This window comes from Pholis gunnellus (assembly GCF_910591455.1).
Source record: "Pholis gunnellus genome assembly, chromosome: 1".
Classification (NCBI taxonomy): Eukaryota; Metazoa; Chordata; class Actinopteri; order Perciformes; family Pholidae; genus Pholis; species Pholis gunnellus.
Genome location: NC_136528.1, coordinates 9,701,291 through 9,728,267, shown reverse-complemented (window position 1 = coordinate 9,728,267; position 26,977 = coordinate 9,701,291). Strand labels below are relative to the sequence as shown.

Here is a 26,977-nt window from a genome sequence, read left to right as displayed (position 1 = left end):
ACTCACAGTATGGTATTCCATATCATATAGTCTAAAAAACTAAAGTCTAAACTAAAGTCTAAAAAGTTGTATAGTTGTATAGTCAGTCATTAATATGCTTTAAAAATGTCATAGTGTATGTGTTTGTTTTGTGCAGGAGCAATGCTTTCTCCGAAGTACCTCCACACAGGCCAGGAATCGAGTGTCAGTGATGCTGGGTCTTTGAAGGAGGGGTCAGCAGCTTCATCCTTCTGTTGTTATATCAGGTTACTTCTAGTGTGTTCTGTGTTGAACTGACAATTGTTACACAATCCATCCGCCATCGTACATTATGGTTTAAACACTTCTTCCTGGCTCATTTGTGTTTGTACTTAATGTTGTACTATCTCGTTATGGACAAAAGCCAATTCTTCAAGTTTATGAAATTACTAATTTGCAACTGCATTTTGAAAGAAACATTATTCTGCCTGAATTTCATTTAACATAAGGAAACATTTTTAATGAACGCATTTACAAAATGTTCGTGAACATTATTGGTTTAAGAAAGCCCAAATTAATTTCATGGTGTGATAAGGTCAAAGGACTTGGTTAAACTTGGGAAATGACCTTTGTCTTGGTTAAATAATGAAAAGTCAACGGTGACACAAGATCATTTTTCCACATATCTCAGTATTTGTCAATATTTAACCAAAGCAACTGTCTTTCCTGAACTTCAACTTCCCTAAATTGAACCACATGTGATACATACAAAGCTTGATTCACCTTGTTTTGACTTGTATGCATGCTTAGCTCAGCCGTATGTCCAGAGCAGATATAAGAAATCTCTCCATATTGCATCTCTAACTACCCCGTCTCCCAACCTCTCTCTCACATCCTTACAGCCAGAAATCACAGCCTAACAGCCAGCACCCTCACAAGAGTGACAATGACTGCACTCCCCACCTGTGGTGGGAAAGGAAGACGCAGAAGACGTTCGGTGAGTCTGTAACACAGACACTCACATTAATAGTATATATCATGGGTAATCTATGGAAGCCTGTGCTTAGCAAAATACACAACAGAAAAAGCCAAAAGCTGCAGCTTAAATATCACCTGCTGGTTGTTATTGGCATGCTTTAAATTTTATCCCCAAATCCTATTTCACAATCATCACTGATATCAGCACAAAGCCACAAATTCCCAAAGTAGTTTGTCATTTTCTGAGGTGTGTGTGTGGGAGTGTGTGGAATGGGAGTGCTACTGAATGTGTCTCTACTGGTTCTGTGATTCAAGTGTGACAGCAGAGAGTGTGTGTGTGTGTGTGTGTGTGTGTGTGTGTGCATGTCTATGTATGTGTGGTTTGGCAAACCACTCAGATCCTTAGCCGTGTCTCATCCCTCCCACCATTGCTCTTGTCAGCAGGCCTGAAACCACAAACCATCCCGTCTGGAGACAAAGCCATTAACTCGCACCCTTTTCCTTCAGTTTGAAGATCTCCCCTTTCATACCAGTGTGAGCGGTGACAAATATATTAGTCTTTGTGTTAGAACCACGACATTTAACAGTTCCCATTACCAAAAATGACACCTACAATAAATGCTTGATTTCTCTCAGCGGTGGCAGTTGGTCCCTCATTTTAACATGTGAATTTACAGGCTAAACACAAAACTAGAGTGTTCATGGGTTGGATACAGTACTGAGGAATGCATTGTTTCACTAGACTACATTTACCATAAACACTGATCTGACATCCACATAAAGTAAAGGATCCGAATACTTCTTCCACCGCTGGTTGGCAGTGAAGATGCTAGCTGATTAGCTTGCTGCATTAAGTGCCATCACGTGAACTTCAAAAAGTACATCATATTTTCTCAACTAATGTGTTTATTTTAAATCTAAACTCGTTTTAATTAATTGTAATATTGTTCACAACGTTTTCCTCTTAACGCGGAACTATTAGTTCTACAAAATGCTACGGGTGTTACGATTTACCTTGTATTTTCTTTTGTTTGAGGTGGTGGGTGGATAAGAAGAACCAGACCTCGGTTTCAGAAACATTACAACATCCTACAGAGGACATGATCTCAGTGTCCTAAACGGTGGTGAAACAGTCAGAATCGGTAGGTCAATCACAAGGAAATGGGCCATTCTACAAAAACTGTTTTATTGATTTATTAACAACTGTACATTTCTTTTCAGTGCTGACAGCATTTGCTACATACTTTGGTGTGATTCAGAGGGCCAGCGCTTATCGCTCCTTTTTAGATTTTTTTTTGTGGGAAATGCTGACAGGATCAAGAGCACAGTGTACAACCAGAATTATTCACCGTTTGTTACCGTCGACGTGGGAGACCCGACTTATTCATTTGTGTTTACATTTAAGTGCTGTTCCCTCCGTCCTCATGAGCATTTACATGTCTCCGCCAACCAAACATATTCCAGGAATATTGATAAGATACAAAGGGCAGAAGGATTCCAATAGCGCAGATTGAACTGTTTGTTTAGTCTGTAACCATGAAATCAATGGTACATTTTCATCCAGTTTGTGCCTGCTGCAGTGCTTCTGCTGCCAATTGAGGTCCAAGGGTTAGGCTAAACATTAAACGTTTCCCATCTCCCATAATCCAACAAGGTAAAACAAACAGGAAAGATAGCACAGACAGAGCAGTACACTTAAAAAAGTTTTTTTTGTGTTGTGTGTATATATATATATTTATATATATATATATATATGAATTAAATTTACATCCATTTCTTTTCCTGAATCATAGTGTCCCGCTCCATCCCACAGTGGTCCAAACCAGCCGAGTCTCTGCCGGAGTCAGAGGACTCCACGTATCCATTGTCCGGTAAGAGCACTGTGACAAAAAGGCCTTTTAAAAATCTCCACAAAACGTCCTACTTACAAGATTCATGCTCCTCGGTTTGATTTCTGAAAAGGTCAGCCCGGAGAATGTGCTTTAAGAAAATCAAGAGAAAAATTGTTAAAAAGTTCTAATCTATGTTCCCACTCAAATATCATGGCATAAGACCGAGTGGGCAAAAAAAAAATAATTGATCACAAGTACACCCAGGACATGAAAATATATATATTTTATAATATATATAAAGAGTCTTTTATTTAATCCGATATGTACACTTTTCACAAGACGTCTGGGGGAACGAGGTTCTCAGAAATGAAGCGCCGCTTCATCGGGTTACACCCAAATATTCTCAAGGGGAAAAAAAGTCACGAAAAAAATGTGTAACCGTAAAATAAACCTTCCAAAACAAGTACAGAAAAGCGCTTCTTTCCAGCACAAGCATCCTTCGGCCAAACAGCTCCATCGATCACCGCCAAATCTGTAGTTCATTTTAGCGTGTTGTAGTCCACAGACGGATGGTCGGGAGGGAAAAGTAAAAGTCATCAGTGCTGAAGCAGGAGCCTCCGGTCTCTCTAGTAGATGACCTCGTAGACGGTGGCCTTCTTGTCACCGGATCCCGTCACGATGTATTTGTCATCTGCGGAGATGTCACAGCTCAGGACGGAGGACGACTCCTTCGACTGTGGGAGTAAGGAAGAAACTCAAGTTAGGAGGACAAGCTTTCATTTATATGTGGGTTTCTTTTTTTCTTGATCTTGTCAAGTTGTATGAAAGATGCTTAAATCAGCCTAATGAATAGGGTGAACAGGTATGTGTATGTCGGTACGCAGCTTTCTTTAATTACAGTTGAATTAGCATGAGTAATGTCTTTGTCACATAACGCATGCAGCAGTGATAGTTTTAGTATCACACAGAGCCTCTGAGTACTTTCTGAAAGCATTAAAGGTTTGTTTATGGTTTTTATTGAACGATAAATGGATTCCGCCAATGAATGAGATACGTTTTTAGCTTGACACAAGATTTATATGTCTGACGATTAGTAAGACAGCGTTATAATATGACCACAGACTCTTGGGACTATTTTGCTTCTATTTTGTACGGTTTATACACACACCTTTTAAATTGGTTGTGAAATCACAAGAAGGTAACTTTTTTTTTATGTGTGTGCATGTGGTTGTTGTAGTTACCTGGAATATGCTGGCGCCATAAGGAGTCCTCCATGCATTCAGCAGATTGTCCTTCCCTGTGCTCACAAACCATTTACCTGCAAACACAAAACAGACGTCTTGAGAATATATTCTGAACGTATGTATTCACACACAGTTTTCCAAAAGTGCCAGCTGCCATCCAAACAGCTGACTACTAAAGCCAAATTTGAATTATTAACTGCATGTATACAATTGGGTACACATTAATTAAGAGCAGTGAATATGATGGAAGAGTAGCATGAGAATGTGCCAGAAGCCACCACATTTGGAATTTTGCGACAAAAATCTTTCTCTAAGAGGGGGCATGGCCTCTGAACCTCCTGACTGGCTACTTTCATGGAGGATTCTGCACACACAGCGTGTCTTCTGTAGTCTGAGAATAGATTCACACTGTACCTCCAACACACAACATCAGCTAACTAGTGACTCTGTAAAAACCTTATTGGGGGAAATAACACTACATTAACATAAAATGCACATAATGAAGACGACTCACACCATTTCCACTCGGATAATTATTTAAATCACCCTCTGATTAATTACCCAACTGACTAGTTTGGTAATAATTTAATTAGTGGCAGCAAGAGCTCTGAAGCAGTGAGTGTCATTTGAATTAACCAGTTCTGCTGTGGGGGTCTCGTGAGGAGAAATGAATACTGAGTGAGGCGAAAGTGAAACCTCATTTGTCTGAGCCTTAAACTTGACACCAGCTGGTCTGCCCAGCAGGCACAATGAGCTAAACCGAAAAAGCAATGACAAATTTAATGAGCATGTTGTTATGTGCAATTCAGACTGCACAGAATGATACGTGCAACTGCATTTTTTAAACAAATTCTCACTAATAAACAGCACTTTAATCGTATATCAACCCGCAAGTGACTAAGTCACAGTTACTGAAGGTTTAAATCATTTTAACATCTACAGAAATAGTTGCTTCCTCATTTTTTGGTGCAGACAAGTTGTCTCCAACACAACCAACCAGGAAGTCTGTCAGAATGCCGATACTACAGATAATACTCATCTAGACTGTACAAATCTGACACGGCTCTAGGAACTGGTTTCTGCCGAGATGCCAAGATTATTTTTGCAAGACAAGAGAAACACACAAAATTTAACAACAAGGCAGTATTTAGGATTTAAGGTCTGGAGTCAAACATTCCCCCAGCAAAACTCCACTCACCACTCTTTTACACTTAAAATGAAACCTTTAAATCTACTTGCAATGCCTACATATTTTTTTATCATTCCCCTTCGGTCTGTGTCAAGGAGCCGGTTACTTACCACAGTAGGCGAACTTGAGTGAGAGGACGCAGCTTTCGTGCAGGTGCAGCTGGTACTTGTCAGGCTTGGTGTGGTGAAGCACTTCCACGTTACTGCTCTCCATGCCCACAGCCAGCCATTCTCCAGTGGGACAGTAGCCCAACGAGAAGATCTGCAACAAGGACACAGTATTTCAACCGAGAATCACTCAAACCAAACACTTTTTTTTCTTTTATTATCATTTCATTTTTTTACAGGCTTCTCCGTACCTGTGAGGTAAAGTCGTGTTGCTGGAGCTGTCGGCCTTCCCTCAGATCCCAGGAGCGGACGGTGTTGTCGAGCCCTCCGGTCCACAGTTTGGTCCCGTCGTGGGAGATGTCGATGCAGCTGGCTCCATCCGTGTGGCCCTGGAACTGCCTGGAACACCCCAAGACACCAAACATCAAGTTAGAAACAAGAGGACTAAGCCTTCCATCTTGTGTTGATGGCCAACTATTCTATTCTTCAAACACAATGAGGTGTGTACTAAAGAATGCAAGAAGCACACATACACCATGTATTTCAGTCAGTGCTTGAAACAAAACCATATTGGTAAAAAATACTAATTACTGACCTAACGAGGGTCTGGTTATGGAGATCCCACACGGCAATGTTTCCATCCGAGCAGCAGGAGAAGCACACCTTGGCGTCGGGGCTGATGGCCAGCGCATAGCAGGCCGGAGCAGAGGAAGTGAGCTCGGCCTTGATGCGGGGCGTCTGTGAGGCCAGGTCCCAGATGGTCAACGTGCTGGCCTCGCCACCCACTATCAGGGTGCGGCCGTCAGGCAAGAGCTTGCAGGAGCGGATATAATTGTCCCTGTTCTAGAAGAGAAACAAGTGTCATCACGATCTTGATGTAATTTAAAAATGTGAAACATCTACTTTAATAGGACAACGAGGTTAAGAACAAACTCTGTTACAATTCTGTTGAGGAAAAAAAAAAAAAAGATTAGCAGCATGTCCACGTCGAGACCATCTCTACGTCAGAGGAGCTTTTCTTTGACAAGTGAAGTTCTCAGGCTGCTGCCGTCTGTTTTTTGTGTTATAGTGAAGATGTGGATGTCAGCTTTAACAAGAGATGCAGAGAGAGAGTGAGGCTGCCGCTGTTGGCCAGGCTCCAAGAGAGCAGGAAGACAGATCAATAAGACCGTGGAAGCTCTTGGTCGGATTAAATCGGCACCCCGATGGCTTTATAAGACCCAATTGCACTCTGGACGCACCTTAAGGGTGTTGGGGGCCATGTGAGTTGAATGGCATGAAGCCGCAGTATCAAAATGAGAAATGGGAGGCAGTTGGGAGGAAGTAATGAGCTGGGTAATGGCAGACAGGGTCAGCCAATCAGAACATCATTACTCAGCAGGCTTTTTTTTCCCCACCAAGGATTATTTCAGCACAGCAGTGAGACACTTTGCTGAATTATTCACATCTCTGTCTGTTGGGATCTGGAGTCAGACTACATTTGATGCTCAAAAAAATCTAAATGAAGGAGGCCGATTGCAGAGACCACATGAAATGAGTACATTATGTTTCTGTTCGGATGACTTTGAAATATCCACATTAATAATACAAATCTAAAACTCTTTAACAAACATTTCCTTGTAAAAAAACAAAACAAGATGCAAGTTACCAGGCAGTCGAGTTGGGACACTGGGCTCTTGCTGCCTGGTTGGCTGATGTCCCAGATCTTGACACAACCCTTGCCGCCGGTGTAGACGTGACGCGTGGGGTTGCTGATGGTGACAGCACACACCACTTCCCCGTGGCTCAATGTGTTGATCTGGCGAGCGTGGCGCGGGATGCCCGGGCCAATCAGTGCATCTGGAGGGAAGGGCACGGGCTGCATCTGACCATCTGCACTCACGTGAAAAGAATAAGCTCTGCGGGGGACAAATGAAGGGAAATATGGTCAGTTGGAGCCTGGATGTCTATGCTCTTTGTTATATAGCTAAATCCAAATGTCCAGACACTCACGGTTTTCCTCCAGAAATGGACGTGAGGCTGGCTGGTAGGCCTGGCCTCATGTGAGGATGGGGGTCAAACCCTGCCTGCATGACCAAGAACAGCCAGGAGTTAATAAACAAGCAATAACCTGCAAAGATTAATTAGACTAAGCTAATATTCAAATTAACATGTATGCCTCACTTTAACTGCTAAGGCCCTGAGGAACTCTCGTTCCATCTTTTCCAGGCAAATCCCTTAAAAAGGCGCAGACTCAGCTTCATTGCATACAGAGAAGCTTTACACAAGGCTACAACATCCCACTTGCTAATGCTAATGAAAGCCTGGGAGATTTTCAAACACGGAGAGGCATTTTAATTTAAAAGCCTTTAGAATGCTAACTAACTAACTAACTAACATCAAAGTAAAAGAGCTAGGCCGTCTTTGTACTATCTCATTATACACACACACACACACACACACACACACACACACACACACACACACACACACACACACACACACACACACACACACACACACACACACACACACACACACACACACACACACACACACACACACACACACACACACACACACACACACACTTAAGTTTCTCAAAGTCATTTTTGCAAACAGATTCCACAACCTACAGCCATGGAGGATAATTCATACAGACGCTAGTGAGGGTTTGTTGTGTCAAACCGATGTTGAATGAATATATGTGAAGAGGAGCTTCATTGGATTCATACATTCTATATAGAAGCTGAAATAGTTACAATTGGTGAGCGTCCATAGGCGGCGGCAGCAGCTGCAACGCTCATCTGCGGTGAGATGAGACCTGGATAGACGCCCGGGCTGGTCAGTGATCCGTTCATCTCATGATGACCCATCATCGCAAACGGGGAGGCATAGGAACCCCCAATGGACAGAGGTGTCCGCAGGGCCGGGGCAGCTAGAGAAGAGAGAAGAGCATTTTAATAGAAATTCTGCAGACGGGAGAGAAGATAATAAAAAAACATTATAAAACACAAAACCATGGTTCATTACAGATCGTGTGATACGATCAAAAGCTCCAGAACTACTGCTAATGGATTTTTTATTTCCAAGGTCATGAATCAACGCTCAATCTAATCATTATTCTATCGTCAATTCATCAGCAGAGTACTTTCTCCATTGATTGTCTGGTCTATAAAATGTCACAAGATAGTGAAAAATGGCCATCACAAGTTGCTAAAGCCCGATTTGATGTCATTTAAATGCTTATTTTGTCTGACCAGCGTTCCAAAACCTAAAAGTATTCTGTTTATTATCACATAATAGGAAGAAAAGCACATTGTATGCATCTTTGGAGAAGTATAATCTCATTTTAACTCATTTTTAAGCAAAAGCAGTGAAGGTCTTTACATACCCAACGCCTCCATGCCGGGTGGTTTGCCCATTGTAAGAGGCCGTAGTCCCGGAGTGGTGCTGGTTCCTGCCGTTGGAGCCTCATTCCTCGGAGTAGGTGTGTTGGACTTCAGGCTGGGTGTGGACGACTTGTCATTCTAAAACACAAATAGTCTTTAATCTCTGGGTGAAAACCTTATTTAGTATCCACTTAACTGAAAGTTGTGAGTTCACTTATTCTCACTCTCAGCCACACACGAAATGAAACACATCAGTGTAAAAAAAATATCCCAAGTGAGTCAAAAATCCCCTCATTTTCAGAGAAATCCAGAGAGACAATCTGAGTGGACGGCTCAAGGTAATCCAATCCAACACTGACACTTCATTACAGCCACATGTATGTGTGTGTGTGTGTGGTTGGGGTAGAAGTCAGGCTTCTTAATAGTGACTAAACAAACAACATGGTGGCTCAAACACGTCTCTCATAATTAATTAATTAATCCATCCATCTTTCTCTTTCTCTCTTTCTTTGCAGATGGAGTAAGAGGAGTGGAGGGTTTAGTTTGGTGACACACACTAATGAGGGATGGAGAGAGGCTGGGTGTCACAGATGTGGAGGGCAGTGATGTGGGCTATAAGTCTCTCTTAATCCTCAGAGAAATGGTTTATGTAAAACCGATGATTGAGGATTGTTTTAGCCTGGTCATCGAGAGCTTCGGTATTAAGAGAAAATGGGGGAGAGGATGAGACGAAGCAAGAAAAGAGAGAGACAGCAGTTCCCTCGCCGCTGTGTCTCTGGGTTATTTACAGCCTCAGGCCAGGGAAGAAATGACCATTTATTGGGTAAGCCATAAAGGAGATTGAGAGGAGTGAGCCACAGGGTTTGATTTCCTGAGAGTGCATCTCTGCCCCTTCAAGCCCCTCGTAGCAGCCAACTGCTAAGCCTCCTACGCATTAGTCCTGCACACAGACACCCACTTCACTTGACAAATGCCCTTTAGTCCGTCACTTCACCCTCCACTGTAACTGCCCTATTTCATCTTCTGTCTCGGCTTTCGGTGTGTCACTCACATGGGCGTGGTCCTTTGCTTTGGAGGACGGCGTGCTGCCCGAGGAGGCGACGGAGGCGGGGCTGTTGGGGGCAGCGTCCTTCTTCAGGGCTCGTGATTTATCCAGGCCGTTTTCTGGAGGAGAGTGAGCGGGGCTGACTCGAGGGGTGGCCGGATCCTGCAGAGTTAAATGAGACAGACGGAGAGCGAGACTGAGCAAACAGAGCGGAGGAAAGCCACTGGCATGTACATGTAGGTCAAACAAACTGGGGCCTCATGTGCAAACACAGATAAATATACTTGTGCATGCTCATACTCTCCCTCACACATACAGACACACACACTTTTCATTCACCTGTCACTCCATTTTCTCTTTGTATTACTTTCTGCATGAATAGCAAAAGAAATACAGCAAGTAAGCGCACACAATCACACACAACCAATATTATGACAGACTTTTTGGCAACGCTGTGAAAGGTGTTGAGGCTTCTACAGACAAGAGACAAAAGAGCTCTGTGTTTAGTTTCTGTGCAGCATTCACACAGGAATGTGGCCGAGCAGCTCAGTTCAAACGAAGTCTTACTTCATTGGAAACATCCACCACCAAGTCGTCACTTTTGTCTCCGTCACTGTCCTGGAAAACAAAAGAGGGACGTGCTTAACATGACTGAGAGATCACAAACAGTACCGTGAGCAAAAACCAGTGCAGTCCAATTTCTTTAAATACTAGATCAACATCAAAGACCAGATTTATGGATTTGTAACCTTTAGCATTAGTTCATTATCGTTTAAGATACTGTGTACACTAATGAAATGAGACTATGTAACCCTTTATTTTACAGTATTTATTATTTCATAATATTTACAATGCCTTGAAAGTTTCCTGGAAAGAAGTGTTTAGGTTGGCTGTAATTAAAAGGGAGCTTTATTTATTTTAGTCTGTTGTTCACATCCAAAAGAATTTCTCTGAAAGAACTGGTCCGTTTGAACCCAAGGACATTCATATTCATTAACTATAGTAAACATTCTTCATGACGGATGAATTGTATACTCGCCTCTTGACCATGTTCAGCTGACGTGCTGTGCGCTGACTAAAAGACTCAAGGAGGCACTAGCTTAGCATTAAATTGAAATTGATCAATTAGAAGTGTACCAATTAAACACTGTATGTTATTTTTAATTAGAGCCAAGTTACTGTAGATACTCCTTTCCAGGACACTTTCTATTAAATTATTAGGAATTCAAAGACCCATAAAATAAATCACTGCCAAAACTGTGGCGGTTATAAACACTCACGTATCGGCTCATGCTGTCTTTGTCGTCCACTTTACGTTTCTTGGAGTCGAGGCTGTAATCTGAAGAGCCTCGGTGCTTCTCACTCGCTGCCCGCAGGCTGTCTGATGGCGACACCGAGTTATTCTGCCAACAACAAGATGCAGCCAGACCACGTCAGTTCCCTCTGAGTGTGTTACACCTTTGCGTCTTAGCATCCTCAACATACTGCCAACATAGGAAATGTAATCTTGCTCCATTTTAACCCATCTTGACATGATATGGAGGAACAAACAGTGCGACTCTTGTAAATAAATAACATTCAGTGCAAGAGACTAAAATAAAAGAGTAAGCACTGCCCTGCCAGCATATGCCCCTCATTCAAGTGAATATGTGGGAGCTTAAATACAGCAGAGAACAAGAAGAGCCAGAAAACCAAATGGTGCGTTTAAGTCCAGGCATGGCTCTGGAGCCTTTTCCTTTGTCAGAGCAGTGACAATATTGACTGTAAAGCTAAAACACACAATGCTCCTGGACTGAGCTGGACTGATTTGGGACAGAAGGTGCAGAAGAGGATTCTGGGACAGCTTAGTCCTGCTGCTGTTGCTGCTGCTGCCAAGGCAGCGGAGCAAGGAGGAAACAGACTAGGCAGCTGAGCAAACCCACAAAACGCCTCTGGAAGACAATGGCATGAACTCGCAAGCGAGGGGATACGTAGGACAGATTGAGGAGAGGTGGAGAGAAAATGTGAGGTGGGAGCAGAGTGCAGCATGGGATATTTGGTACACGCACGCACACACACACACACACCCTGACATCTAATCCTCTTGAAGACCCTCATAGTGACCTGGTCAGGGACACGCTTGAAGCTACATTAACAATTCAAACACAGCTCGCATTCCTGACTTTATGTTCTTCTGTGACATGCAAGTACATGCAAATAAAAACAAAAGTGACCAAAATATCTCACGCTGCAACTGTAAAACCCACGCTTATGACTGCGGGAGAGTCCATGAGTGTGGGCGTGTGTGTGCTGTTGCAGGTCGGTGACTAAATGACAGCAAAGTTCATGAAAATCCACCAGAAGAAAAAAAAAAGAAAGAGGCCATTGAGGGAACCTGGACATGAGTGCAATGTGAAGACACAAAGAGGGTGTTGCCAGCAGAGAAAAGACCCATGAAAGAGGCAGAGTGAGAAAATCAGAAAAAACAAAAAAAATAAGAGGAAGAAAGACAAGAGAGCAAAACAGGAAAGGAACTTGGCAAGCAATGAGAGCGTAGCAGTGTGGCAATGAGTTCTCCCCACTAGTGGAAATGCCTTGACAGGCTGGCACTCTCTCAGAAGCTGCAAACGGGGTTTTTGTAGTCTGGGCAATGGTGGTGGGTGGGGGGGGGGGGGGTGGGGGCCACTGCCAAACAGGCCGACAGGCAAGGAGGGAGGGAGGGAGGAAGAGGAGGGGTGAAGGCGAGCAGTCCCCGAGGCCGGCCGACGCTGGCAGACAGCTCAACAAATCCCTGCCTTCATCAGAAACAGACAGAGATGGTAAAAGAGGGAGAAGGAAGATGTCTGACTTCTTGACTGCAAATTACAGGAAGAGAAGGACCAGCAGCAGAGAAAGGTAACCGCTTGAGTGAAAGGACGACCTTTTTAAAAAGTAGAGTGTGACGTAAAAAGAAAACACTGAGGTTGGACAGTTAATGGCACACTTTCTGCCAATTCCACATCCCTTCTTGTCAGGTCAGAATATGGAAATGTGTTCAGCTACTGCTGTGGAAAAGAAAAGCCACACAGAGAGTTTGGTGTGAAGATGCTTTCTGACAGACAAAGATCTCCTACAGCACTACAGCCTGTCTGTGCGTCTGAGTCTGTGACCTTTAAAGGATTGCTTAGACTCAATAACCCTGCAGTTGCCTCCAGCTCTGGTATCAGATGACCTGAGACAACATTACAGGAAGACGCTGTGTGTGTGTGTGTGTGTGTGTGTGTGTGTGTGTGTGTGTGTGTGTGTGTGTGTGTGTGTGTGTGTGTGTGTGTGTGTGGAAAGAAGAGATGGGGGAGGGTGGTGAGGAGATCAGGTAAGGCAGTATTGGCAGCCGTCTCGTCACCATACGAGATGGGGGACGAGTTTGGGTTCCCTTCAGACATGAGTGGTCCCATTCAGGATGGCCAGTCAATGGGAACTCAATCTGGCCGAGCAGATCCAACAGAGCGTTACGCTCCAGCTAACAGAGAGCTTTAAGCCAGTCCAATAAACAAGGACTTTAACATGAGAAGGAGGAGAGAGATAGCGAGAGACAGAGGGGGGGGGGGGGGAGAAGCGGTGGAAAGGAGTAAATGAGTGAGATAAGAAGAAGAGAGAGCAGAAAATAAAGAAAGTATATGTGAAAAGGAAAAGAGGAGGGTAGATAAAAGGAGTCGAGTAGTGGACATATGCAACAGTGAATCCTCTAAAGTGGTGAGCGAAGAAGAGTCAAAGTCGCTTTTAATTGTGCTGAAATTAAAGGAGGTAGCTGACTACTAATCCTCGCCCAGTGATTGGAGTCATTTTCCACCTGGATTAGATGGCACTGGCTTATTTGGCCAGACTTCATTATAACCCCCCACCCTGCACAGAGTACAAAAATGTGTGTCTTCCTACACAGAGAGCACGAATTTCTATTGAACAGTGGGCTTAAGTCTAGGTAAAGCACACCTAATCACCAAACACGGTGAGCCAGAGACGGGCAAAGTCAAGACACAAAGGAGAAGGAGAGTCAACGTACCGTGCTCGACTCGCGCTCTTTCAGAGGATTGGCCAGAGGCAAGTGAAAAGATGAGGGGCCAGGAGAGAGACAAGCAAAACTCAAATTAGTATGGGTGTCACCACGACTCAGCACTCGTATCAGATAACAGGTATTCAATTATTATTCAGCTAAAAGATTACTCTCACGTCTGCGACGCTGCAATTTTTGCAACACTTTCTAATGAGTTGCTTTTAATGAAAGGGTTCATAAGTTGTAACTCAGCTTTTTTTTTTTACTACTTCAATTCTTTAATGATGCTTTATGAATCAATTATAAGTCACCATTGAGCATCTTAGACTTTAATTTGTGCAAAAAACCTGGACTGAATCTTTCTACACTGTAGTGTTTCCTAATGTTAGTGCAAACTAAACGTGTATGTCCTCAGTGGTAAGACCAAGAAATGTACAAAAACCTGTATGAATATTTCCTCCAACAGTACATAAACATTTGCATTTTCAAACATGTTTCTATGATAAATATATTCAGCCGGTAAAAGTAGTTCTTGGCCAAAACAATCGCCCATCATTTCTAAAATGCTGCAGGTGGTGTGTGTGTGTGTGTGTGTGATCCTCACCTCGGTGCTCCAGGTCGTGGTGGTTCTTCTCATCCTTTACAGGCAGGTGGGCCTGGCTGCCAAGAGCACCCAGAGCCAGCAGGCCGGCGCCAGCGCCCGTCACCGGGGGCATGCCGGGCGGCTGCAGGCCTGAGGGGTGAGGGGGCATCTGGACTGGGGGGCCGTGAGCCGCGTGAGAGAGGTGCTGAGCCTGAAGCTGCTGCTGCTGTAAACAAACGCAGGGAGACAAGACAGAGGCTGGGAAGTGTATCCATGAATGACCGCACTCTACTCATGCATTAGAGCTGGCTTTGACAACATTTAGTTCAAGGCCAAACCATTTATGCATAATAGCAGACTGACGGTGACTGCCAACATGCTGATCCAGCTCATTCACTGTCTGAGGGGAAAACGGATTCTGTTCATAGCTGTAGATGCACAGCACGGTTATGTCTGGTTGAAAGTGTTGGGTAACTGAAACAGAATTTATTACTACTTTATCTTTGGCTGTGCAGTTTTATCCCGAGACAGACCACCGCTTCCATAATGAGGCAGCTGTATGTCACATTTGAAAAACACAATCTAGCTGATTTATCACATTACACTCAAAGAATCAACGTGTGCCAAGACAGCAGTGCAAAGTAGGGCTGTGATGTCTTCAAATCACTGGTTTTGTATTACCAACAGTCTAAAACACAAATATATTCTATTTACAAAAAGATATAAGAACAAAGAAAAGCGGCAAATCATGAGGAGCTGGAAGCAGAGAACACTTGACGTTATAGCTTGACAAATCAAATCAGAATTGCTGTTGATTTATTTTCTGTCTGAATCAGCTTTGTGCAAAGGTTTGCACACGAGTGAGCTGTTCTTGAGGGTCTCCAGGTGCATCTTACAGACCTGGTACTCTTTAAAAAAAGTGTGGACCTTTATGTGACAACTATGTTCGGCTCGACAACATGTCACCTCTGGTCGTCGGCGATGATACAGAGCGTTTTCTTGCTCTCTCCCAAACCAAGCGTGCCTCAATCACAGTTGGGTCGCTTAAAAATCAATAGGTCTACACTTGAAAACCTGAAAACCTTTCAACACTCTGGGAAACGAAGCAAACATGCCTGCTCCTCCAGCAAAATGATGTTAAACACAGACACAGTGGAGAACACACACACACTTCCCAAGAGGCCGCGGATGTCTGTGTGAGAGAGGCAGCCGGAGAGGAGCGAGTAGATAGACAGGAGTTAAATAGCCACTCAGGCAAGAGGGAAGCAAGTGCTTTAAAACAAGGTTAAATAACACTTAGCACATCCATCAACTGCCTCTCCAAAGAAGAAAAAACAAAACATGATTGCTATTCTCCTTGCTGGATAGAACTTCAATATCCTCATCCATACGTTCATTACATAAAATGGAGAAACTAGACGAGGCTATATCTAGTGGCTTACCACATTTAAAGCTTTATTTAGCAGCTGGCCATTATTCAGTCAGCTCATTATGTCGAGCTGGACCTGAAACCGTACAATGGATAGAAGCAACTGAAGGGCGGCATTGTTAATCGATATTGTGCTGGTGTGCCGAGCAGCCTATTTGTTGAGGAAAAGGGGAAAAAAAAAGAGAGAGAGAGGGGCAGCCAGAACAAGAAAAGGAGGGAGAGGCAGAATCAGAAAATAACAAGAGAATGAAAGAGAGAGAGCGAGAGAGAGAGAGAGGGATTGAGTCAGGGACGTCCCTATTGAGTGTGCCTAATGAGGAAAAGCGTGCAGGGATCATTATCAAGAAGCCTCATTAACGAGCTATGGCTGAGGAGAGGAGCGAGGAGAGACGAGGGAGGGTTGTGGTGAGGGGGAGAGAGAGAGAAAGAGAGAAAGAAGGCAAAAAAAAAAATAATTCAGAAAATAAATTGCTTCCAATTCAATATTCATGGATAAAGAGCTGGCTTCCTTTCACACTTATCTTTTTTCATTATGTGTAAATGCCGCCACAGCTCAGGCAACTTCCACAGGAAACAGGCAATTAAAGTTAACTAGGCGAAGCTGGCTCCCAGCAGAACAGTACTGTCAGGTGGAACAAGCGTCAACAGCACCAGCACAAACCAGCTGGCAGACTGGGCTTAATAAGTCTGGCAATGAGCGCCACATTACCTACTTATCCCGTGCTTTACGACAGCTTCTGTGGATCATCATATTTTCTTCAGATGTCACGACAACGATTAGACTACATCCTTCGCTAAAGGATTGATTCTGGAAAAATGTTTTTGAGGCTAGAAATAATGTCAAATCTGAGACACCCGAGAGAGGCAGACAAAAGGACAGGATGCCAAAAATATCCAAAACACACCCAAGACATGCTTAGTCTCCAAAAAGACACCAGCCCCACCTTCACAAAGACACATGTTAGACTGCCAGCAAGCAATTGAAAACACTTGGTAAAAACAGATTGTTTCTCTATGTTTGTTAACCTGAACACTGACCATGAAGGCTGGGTAGACACTATGAGGCGGCTGCTGCTGCTGAGTCAAAGGAGAGAGGAAGAGGAGAGGTTCAGCCAGAAATGATACAAGCAACAAAACTGAAGAGGACAATAAAAAGTAAAATTTTTCCACAGTGCAAGGTGACGTCTTCAAATTGCTGGTTTTGTGCAATCAGCAGTCCAAAATGCCAAAGTAGCAACGAAAACAATCAATTATTCACATTTATGACATTTTATGACATTTTGGCTTTAAATAGACTGAATCATTCAATTATCAAAATAGTGAACATATTTTCTGTTGATTAAAGATACAGAGGAAGATACAAAGCTCGTAATTTGTTACAACTGCAAGTCCATAATATGATTCAAACATTTGGAACAACTAACTTATTTAGACAGTTATTATATTGTAACTCATTCCCATCATGCTGCTCAGAATAATCACAGTGACCGCTCGTCCTCAGACAGCACGGAGTTAAACAGCTAACAGAGGTTGCATTGACTGGCATTGTGGTGCGCGAGTATTGGCCGAAGGTAAATTATAAACTCTGTCACGATATGATGAAATGTAATCTTGTAATATTTAGGTTTTGGCGAGATTTGAAGATGTTTTTACAGCAATATGAAACAGATATGAGAGGAAATTATTACATGTGTGATGCAAATAATCACTGTAGATGACAAAAGCAAAATAAAAGAATAACATTTTGTATTTAAAAATTGGAATCAACCAAGAAAACTACAATCGGTGCAGCTCTACTGTGGATCAACTAATTGATTAATGAACTAATTGTTTCCTGTAATTGAAAACAATACTTTAATACAACAGTAAGCTTGATTCATTATCCAATGCCTCTCATAATAAAGCTGGTGATTCCAGGCTAGTGTCTTATTGTTAAACAACATCAAATAAAAACAAAAAAAAAGGGCCAGCTAAGAAAGAAACAATATGCTAGCTCCATGTAACAGACCTCAATGTGTGGATGCTGACAAGTCACACCATGTGTACATGTGCAGACTCTTACTTTATAAAAAGCCTACACACTCAAACTGGATGAAAATATGACCGTTTTTAATAAAGTAAATATACACATGCAAATGAAACATGCAAACTTGTGACAGAGGAGATCACTGTTGGCAAAAAAAAAACAAAAAAAAAACGGGCAGTGTAACTTTACATTGGGTGTTCCACAGCATTTGAATAAGGTGATAAGCAGCACACCACCTGTAACTGACTCGTTAAACATGATCAAAGTACAATCTTTGCCCCGGTTGACATCATGGAGAGGAGTGTGATAGAAAGCACCTCTGTCAAATCACACTCAAGTCATGCGTCGCCTCAGGCCAAACATATGCAAAACATATTGTAGCACGGACGACACTAGTTTGCATCTTTGTCTTTACGCAGTTCAACCCACTCAAGTTGTAGGTAACTTGTGTTTCTGTAGTTTAAGATGATGGAAGCAATTAACATTTACAAAAAGCATCATATCATACTGTATAGTAACTACTAGTTTACTCTGAGTTCACAGGTCTTCATACACCCAGCAGTCAGACAGCTATCACATCATCAGGTGAATCGACTTTCACTTTGGTGAAATACAGGTGGATTTTTATAGAAAATATGCTACATTTTAAACTAATAAAACATATTTTTTATAATAATAAAAAAAAAAAAAAGGATTAGGGCTGTAACAAATAATAATATAATCATTTTCAATCAATACATCCTTCCAGTCTATTGAAAATCAGAAAATCGTAATGAATGTCCATCTCAGTAAAATAGCAATATTATGTCCCATGACATCAGTTAACTCCAGCCGGGTTAGGAGACTGTTGGGTGTTTGGGGGACTTTAATAGTGTGTACGTGTGTGTATATATATATATATATATATATATATATAGCATCACATACGGAAACGCTTATCGTGTGTGTTAGTGTTTGTAAGCGTGGACTCAAAGCTATTTTCTGATCTAGCTGCTGCCAGAGTCTGGTGCTCTCTGAATATCACTACAGCAGCACCGCCCCTCTCACACTGTGGGGACATGGAGATTGATCACCTGCCATGTGTCTTTGCCCCTATAATTAAAGTGTGTTTTCCGGTGTGTGTGTGTGTGTGTGTGTGGCCCTGCCCACCCTTAATGATGGCAGGGTCACTCCTGTTTCACTGAGCTGGTTGGAAAAAAAAAAAAAGAGAAAAGGAAACGGGAAGTAATTACTTTGAAAAGTGGAGGTTGTGCTCCTGGCTCATTTACCTTAATCGAATTTCGATATCTGCCTCTCATTAGACTTGACCCCTCTGACCAGTGGGACTAGCTAACCGCTGACTAACCTATAACTACAGAGGGCTAATCAAAAGGGTCAGCTATCCATCTGCGTCCAAGCTGGCTATCATAAAGCAGCTAGGCTGATGGCTTTTAAATAAAAGCAGATGGAAGACCAAATCACTTAAAAGTATATTTGGCCAGAGTGGATTCGGTGCGTGTTTAGGGTTTTGGCTACAAGTAAATGATCAATTACCGATTTTTGTAGTGCACTCCTTTCCTCGATTAACGTTTAGACTGATTGAATCAAACGTAAGAAAATGTACTTTAAATATAGCTAGTGTAAGCCAAAAGTTGTTCTTAAAACCCCGAAAATATAGTGAGAAACACATTAATGCTGGAGCAGACATAATGCTGTGTACACTTTATACTGTTCAGAGCATAATTACAAGCAGAGATATCCAGGACTTTTAACAGATATGACATCTCTCACTTGGCTACAAAATACAACAGAAGTGTCAAGAAACATCACTGGAAGTTACACAAGAATAAAAAAATAATATCGTCATAATCACACTAACAGAATCAATTTGGCGAATGTATTTGTCTTATGTGATAGTAAACCTAACTATTGGACTGTTGGTCGGAGAAAATAAACAATTTAAAGATGGCAGCCAGGTCTTAAGGGAACTGTGATGGCATTTTGGGTTATTTTCTGACATTTTATAGACTAAATGATTCGTTTATCAATCAAGAAAATAATTGGCAGATTTATCAATGAAAATAATAGTTACAGCCCTAACAACAACAAAAGTAGCTAATTTAGGCTGTTTATAGGGTGCGACTTCAAAGTTAGCAGTGTGTGAATACCCCCAAGTCAGAATAACAGGAGTTATTTCTTTTCTGCCCACATTGTTTGGATACAGCCTAAATCTATCACCCTCTACACCTTACAAAGGTTCAGTACCGGCTACGTCCACACTGCTGTAATCTCTGTTACAATCACAATACTCTAATTCCTCCTGCTGCTGGGTCAGAGGTAAAGGTAAGCCCGTTAGCTGGAACCTTTTAAGTGCAGCCAAAGTGAAATCAGAGAAACGGCATAATGTGATCTCAGCCTGGACCGTGTTACTGTATATCAGATGTTCTTTGACTCTGAGGAGAAGGGAATCAGAGCACAGCTGCTGTTATGAACTGCACGCAGCGTGCTGACAGGTCATGGTTAACCAACAATCAGAGACATTACACCAGTGAAGACCATATTAACAGCATCATTGCAAACTTAAATAAAAACATAGTAAACCACTGGGGACAGGGGCAAGTCTGCACAAGTGAGGAGGACATGGGACGCTAGTTTGTATTCAAGTCTGAGTGTTCAAATGCCACAGACAGGAGGGAGAAAATGGTTGCAGCTTAATACACTAAGCTACTCCCTTTTCACCCCTATTTCTCTGCTGAATCTATTACCCTTTCCCCGGTTATCCTTGACATGCCACACTTCAGCTGAGGCGCCGAAAGCTGAAATAAACCCGTAAGCTTAATGTAGCACGCTTAAATAGTAGATACGTCTGTACTGGAGTGCCGGCCCTCCTCTATGCGTGCAGTTTTGCCCCTGGCCTCGGGTCAAATGAAGTAAGAAAAGGGGGTATACACACAGTGAGAGGCAGATTGGGAAGTCCACGTACCCCGATGATCGCATTCAGCTCAGTCATCGTGACCTGCTTGGCCCGTTCAACAGCCTGAGCCACCTGCTGTTGATGCTGCAGGACACAAAAACACAGATTAGATTCCTAATGAAGAATGCATTAGCACATATCCAGGCCTGTACTGATGGTTTACCTACAAAGAGTCTGCTAACAGGCTCTTTAGCTGAGGGGGAGAAATATGCCCGATAATGCACAAAAGTCATTTAATCCGGCTCAAAGTCAAAGCAGGCCCATTCAAATAAGCGTAGTAAGTTTAATAGGATGTAAAAGTGATGTTAATGATGCAACCAATGCTCCATCAATCACTGATAAGAATTTAATTTAAGAATATACCAACCAATAAAGCGCAAAGTTGGCGCAACAATGTTTATGTATCCCTGAGGCAGGATTTCCATCCATGTGGGTGTTTTCAGCAGCTGGACTCATTCCTTAGTTAGGATAAGTCTGCCTTATCGTGAGAAATTAACAAAAAAACAGTTCAACTGAAATCTTTTGCTAGGAGATCGGGACGTTTTAGTTTCCTACTTGATAAGGGTTTTAAAGTTCCTTGCCTGTTTAGCTTCACATTGCAGAGCAGCACTCTTGAGTGATGACGTGATTCAAATAGATTACTGTTCTTTATTTAAATTATAAACACAAAGCATTATTTCGTGGGGTTGTGCTGCTAAAATTGCTAATTCAATTACCGTTTCATTGTTAGCATAACTGCTTAAAAAGGGTCTCTGCACAATAGCCAGCCTCACAATTTCCTGTACAGTTACTGTTGAAAACAAGCTGCAAGCTGGAGTGACACTCACCTCTTGTGATAAGAACGGCATGATCTGAGCCAGAATTGCATTGAGACGTTTGGCAATCTCAGTCTGTCGGGGAAGAGAGAGAAAATGATAGAGTGAGTGTCTTTCTGTATACTGCATGCTACAGGCAACACTATGATCAAGCACTTAAACTACCTATAAAACAAAACGGTGTGCTTTTGTGGACACACACACACACACACACACACACACACACACACACACACACACACACACACACACACACACACACACACACACACACACACACACACACACACACACACACACACACACACACACACACACACACACACACACGTTTGCAGCGTCCATCCGGACAGACCCTGTATTTCTTAACTAAATTGGGACCGCCTTAGAACAAATTTACTTCCCCCTCTCTCCTGCCTCCATTAGACTCGGGCCTTATTTCATTACGAGGCTGAAATATGCTAATAACATCTGGCTGGAGAGACCGTAATGAGGTCCATACTTCATAATTACGGCCAATGGAGAAGGGTGGGGCAGACTGGTTAACTCTCTGGTTCTATCTATCAGAGGGATCTTCGGTATCGACCACAGAATATTAGCCGGGAGAGTAAGATGATACTGCAGGACTCGACGCACATAGAGCACTTTACAGCGCTACATTTGGACAAATGGATATGCTGCGCTGCCGACCTACCGCACTCCAATGTCCCAAGACATTTTGCCCAAACCCCATTTCCTTTTTTAAAATCTGTACTTTCCATACAAAGAGGAGGGGAAGGAGAGGAACACAAAAGTAGAAAGAATAAAAGAGAAGGAGGAGGGTGGGGGGGGGGGGGATGGTGAAGGGAAAGTCTGATTTGACACTAAAGTAATGTAGTTTGACTGAACCGGGGGAGGTGAACTAATTGATTCTGAGATTATGGGTGGAGGCCCAGCAGGTGTGGTGAGGGGGGGGGGGGGTGAAGAGGTCCTTCCCGCCGTTTTATACGCTGCTGCATTCCACTCATTTTCTCCGTTAACCTCGTTTGACTGTGAAAGGGTGAGGGAGGAGGAGAGGGGAGGAGAGAGGAAGAAAGTGGAAAAGGGGGACAGGAGGCGCCGGTGGCCTTTTTGCACAGCTCTCTGCGTCACCCTTTTCATTTAGGAGGAGGGTAGACGGGAGAAGGAGGACAGACCTTTGCTGGCCTGTCAGGAATTATCTCACAACCTCCTGCGTGACCTTAGATGCACTGTGCTTTCTCTCTCTCTCTCCATCCAGACTCCTCCCCCCCTCCTCCAAACACTCCTTCACACCCCTCCCTACTAATCCTCACTACTCTCCTCTGTGTCCTCCCTCCTTTTCCTCTCTCATCTCCTCCTCCCTCCTCCTCCTCCCCCCCCCTCTTCTGTTGCCGGGGCAACGCTATCTGGCACGGCTGATCGTTATGTAAATTGGGCCGGGGCCCTGACCAGAACAGCCTGTAAAATCATATTAGGCACAGCAAAGAGGCAGGTCATTAAATTGAATTTTCGGCCTGTCGATCTGATCGGCACGGGAAATTAATGAGGGATAACTGGGAGTGGGGAGGGGACTGTACTGGGGGAGGGGTGGGTGGGGGGGCTGACAAGAGAAAAAGGAAGCTCTATGGAGACTCATAAACCATCATCATTAGCGGGGGCTGGATACAATGACACACAGTAGGATTAGAGTGTTTCAGTATCACACCACTTCTCTGGAAATGGCTGCAAGGGGAGCAACATGGGGCTTGTAGAAAACAGCGGTATGCTGATACACTCGGCTATTAGAGCAACAACATTACAAACCCTCACCACAAACGGGTTCCCAAAGAAAGGCATCCATTTGTTCATAGAAAATCACCACTCCAGTGCCTCCACTGGAAGCCAAAAACATTCATGGAATTCGGGCGCACTCAGTTTTGTTTGTTGCATTGTTTAGTGTGATGTGCTAAAAAAAACAACAACAACACAGGTTTCTGTGTGCGAGGTTCATTCTGAAATGCCAGCTGGGGCACCAGATACTTTGAGAGCTGAGATCATGTTTTTTTTTTTAGGTTAAATGTTCCCGAACCTTTAACTTCCTCTGAAATTTACCCCAGAGTCAAAATATTACGTTGGAGCCAGGAAATAAAACAATGGAACAGACTTCCTTTGCAACCATTTTTGCGCATTTTACAGCTACACTGTAAGAGAATGCGAGGGCATGACTTGCGCATCAACTGTGAAAGCGGTCAACTGAATCGCTGCCTTTATCAGCTCCATCTTGTCCCTCCTTCTCGGATTGAGTCACTCCACTCTGTTCAGACAGAGTTCACACATGTTAGGGAGGGCAAACGGGCACATGGCTTATTTACACGACTTTTTCACAGCCATTTGGCAGAGAAAAAAAAAAAAAAGTAATACTCACAACACATCAAATCCAATGACTCGCGGCACTCTTACATTACTCTCGCTTCACTTCGGAGGTACTATTTTCCACAGTGCTTTTAGTGGCAGAGACCGGCACTGGAAAGAGTTTATTATCACTTAAAGCCACTGAAAACAGAAGCCTTTGAGCCACCTGAAGCTTTTCGCTGCAGCTCCACAATTACAGGTACTCAGGGTTGTCTAGTAGCACCAGAGCTTGGAGAGGCTCTCTCTCCATTGCATCCCTCCGTCAATGGTGCATTGAAAGCCATTTGGGTGTTTGTCGCTACAGGCATTAGCCCCCCAAGTGGAGAGCAGAGTCTCTGACGAGGATTCGATTGGCAAAGTAACCAAGTGGCATATGATGTTGGGGAGAAGGGGGGGGGGGGGGGGGGGGCTATTTGGGAATTATCTTCTCAGCCAGAGCAGAGGAAGAAAGAGGCACTTAGAGGTATCGGTGTTCATTACAAATGCATGAAGAATATTTTGCATGTGCATGTCATTCTATTTTGAGCTCATTCACACAAAACTGAAGTGACGTCCTTTTCTGCAAGGAAAAGCATATGGAAACGAGTTGTTTTCCAAAAGATTACACCTGATTTCAAATCATGTGAACAATATCTTTTATAGATTTTATTCTGAATTATTCACTTTATACATGTACAGACACAATGTTGTTTCTTCCATTTAACCACATCAAGACTCACAACTGGCACACACACACACACACACACACACCAAGACACTAATTGTGTAACACTGTTCTACCTGCCCTTCTAGCTTGCCTATCAAAATAAAGCATGTCTCACAGCCTCCAATAACCTCGTCAAGCTCCCTTGAGAGAGTGTGTGTGTTCTCGTAGTCAGTTTGTTTTGGCTTAGAGACAGGTCGGCCATCATCACCTTGGCAAACAATTCCAGGAATCCTCTATAAATTATTCATTTGCACAAGCTCTTTTTCTCCCTCCCTCTGCCCCTTCTTTCATGCTCTTCCTCCATCCAGGAAACTGACATGACACTGCTCTCTTCCTCGCACTTTCACCGCTTCCCTCATTCACTCAACAAGTGAGGAAAAGGACACATACATGCTACACAAAATGGCTACCTACGGCGCGAACACAAGTCTGCAGCCAAACACAATGGTGTGGAATAGAAACCGTTGATTCCTTTTGCTTTCAATTTACCAAAAGAGAGAACTGAAATCAAAATGTAGGCGAGCGTACAAGAGGTAAACATGGACCACAACAGAGAAGAGACGTAACGAAAAAAAAAAACAAGCAACCCCCACCAAACCCACACCACTAAGTCAGCAGGGCATGTTGCTGAGGCAGCCTAATGAGCTGCGCTAATTAAAATCACTTATTGACAGCAAGCGAGGGTGATTACCTCCACCCTGCACTCTTTGCCATCATAAGAGACACTGTCAAAACAAATTACCCCCCCCAGCAACCGCACAGATCCCTTCGCTAGCAACCATCCAGCTCAGCTCAGCATCAGCATCAGCGTAGGGGAAGCTGTGCATCTGTTGGAACTTCAATTACAGTGTGTTTGTGCGTGTGTGTAAAGACACGACGACTGTTACCATGTAAGGGATACGAGTATTTATTTATATGCGCATACGTGTGAGGTTTGTGCCCGTTCCCCTGCTTTTTTTCAATCCAGCTTTGCAGCGATAACAACACAATGTGAGATTTTCTCATGTCTTATTTCACACTGCCATAAATCTCCTACACAAGCGAAGTAATGTGCCTGCCTGCATCCAATAATCCAGCCTCACTCCCACCCTCCCTCCCAATAACAGGGGCCGCTAAGAGCTGCCTGTTTAGCTCTCGCTGATGTCATCACAAACACTCATATCACCGGGGGAGGGGAGAAGGGAGAGATGGGGAGGGAGGTGGCAGGAATCATGCATTATTCAGAGTGCTCCGTCGACTCCACCGGGCTTATTGATAAACAAAAGGAGATGCAGAGGAGAGGACCAGTCGATTAACCCATTTACCCTGAAGCCGCTCACTCCTTTCCCGTCTCCATCCCCCTTTGTTTTGTCCACTGCCACCAGCATCCACCCACAACAACCAGCTCCACCCCCACCCTGCAACCTCCTTGTTGGTGATAAGTGCATGACAGACAACGCGCAAGAACAGGGGGGCGGGGGTTGGCTCTAACAGCTAGTTAGCACACACACACACACACACACACGCGCCTACAAAAAAACGTCTACACCTGATGAATTGTGCAGTGTGCTGCTGCTCCAACTGGGCTCCCCTCCCACTGATGCCATTAACCTTCTGGATCTGAGGGCCATGAAGCCTCCGCCCCACCTCTCTTTCTCCCCCTCTGACAGACTCCCACTCTCATACATCATATCACACAGCTAATGACACAGGGGCTATCATTCACATCACATCGCTGGGGTAGGGGTACAGACGGAGGAGCGGGAAGCAAAGGAAAGACATAAGGGCACGAGGAGGAGGTTGAAAAGGAGAATGGAGGAGGCAAAAGGTGACCGAGGGGAAACAGAAGGCAAGACAGAACCAGAGAAAATGGAAATGTAAGTGTAGACAGATAAAAAGAGGGGCATCTCGAGATCACGGTAATCTTTATTCCTCTTTTCAAGTGAACTGAATAAAAGATTATGCTAATGTATGTTAATAGAAAAGAAAATGTGGGTTTCACACGGCTGACTACGAGGCCCCAGGTCAGCTCTTTAGCTAAACAGAGTTGTTTACAGGTGTAATCTGACTTTTATAGAGGATCCAGGACTACAGTGTCTGCAGTAGCCGATGTCTTATCCTAACCGCACCAGAAGTTAGCCAGCCAGACACCATGCACACTGCTTATCAAGTGGACACGCTGAATCACTTCACATGAAGTGCTCAAATTCACACCTCGCGACTTCATGAAAGAACGTATACCCGCTTTCTGGTTCAAAGCAAACCGTGGACTGCAACTAACTACTGTTATCATCAGAGTCATTTCTCGATTTGTTATCGATTGTTTCGTCCATAAATGTCACCAAAAGTCCCAGAGCCCAAC

General features: G+C 43.5%; 1 protein-coding gene across 3 annotated transcripts in view; it reads right to left on the bottom strand.

Moving 5' to 3' along the window:
• Positions 1-2,138: 2,138 nt before the first annotated feature.
• The window catches only part of tle3b (TLE family member 3, transcriptional corepressor b), a 30,024-nt gene continuing 5,185 nt past the window's right edge, over positions 2,139-26,977 (bottom strand). Inside the window, exons 6-22 of one of the 3 annotated variants that reach the window (XM_079158415.1) lie at positions 21,552-21,614; positions 20,704-20,808; positions 16,784-16,819; positions 14,338-14,542; positions 13,743-13,759; positions 11,005-11,127; positions 10,292-10,342; positions 9,731-9,886; positions 8,682-8,817; positions 8,050-8,225; positions 7,301-7,374; positions 6,957-7,206; positions 5,904-6,151; positions 5,560-5,707; positions 5,312-5,462; positions 4,010-4,086; positions 2,139-3,502 (exon numbers count right to left, since the gene is read on the bottom strand). In XM_079158415.1, coding sequence (XP_079014541.1) covers positions 3,395-3,502; positions 4,010-4,086; positions 5,312-5,462; positions 5,560-5,707; positions 5,904-6,151; positions 6,957-7,206; positions 7,301-7,374; positions 8,050-8,225; positions 8,682-8,817; positions 9,731-9,886; positions 10,292-10,342; positions 11,005-11,127; positions 13,743-13,759; positions 14,338-14,542; positions 16,784-16,819; positions 20,704-20,808; positions 21,552-21,614 — 2,124 coding nt within the window. In that variant the 3' untranslated portion in view covers positions 2,139-3,394. The remainder of the gene's footprint in view (positions 3,503-4,009; positions 4,087-5,311; positions 5,463-5,559; positions 5,708-5,903; positions 6,152-6,956; positions 7,207-7,300; positions 7,375-8,049; positions 8,226-8,681; positions 8,818-9,730; positions 9,887-10,291; positions 10,343-11,004; positions 11,128-13,742; positions 13,760-14,337; positions 14,543-16,783; positions 16,820-20,703; positions 20,809-21,551; positions 21,615-26,977) is intronic. The other 2 variants (XM_079158416.1, XM_079158417.1) reach the window with 2 other exon arrangements.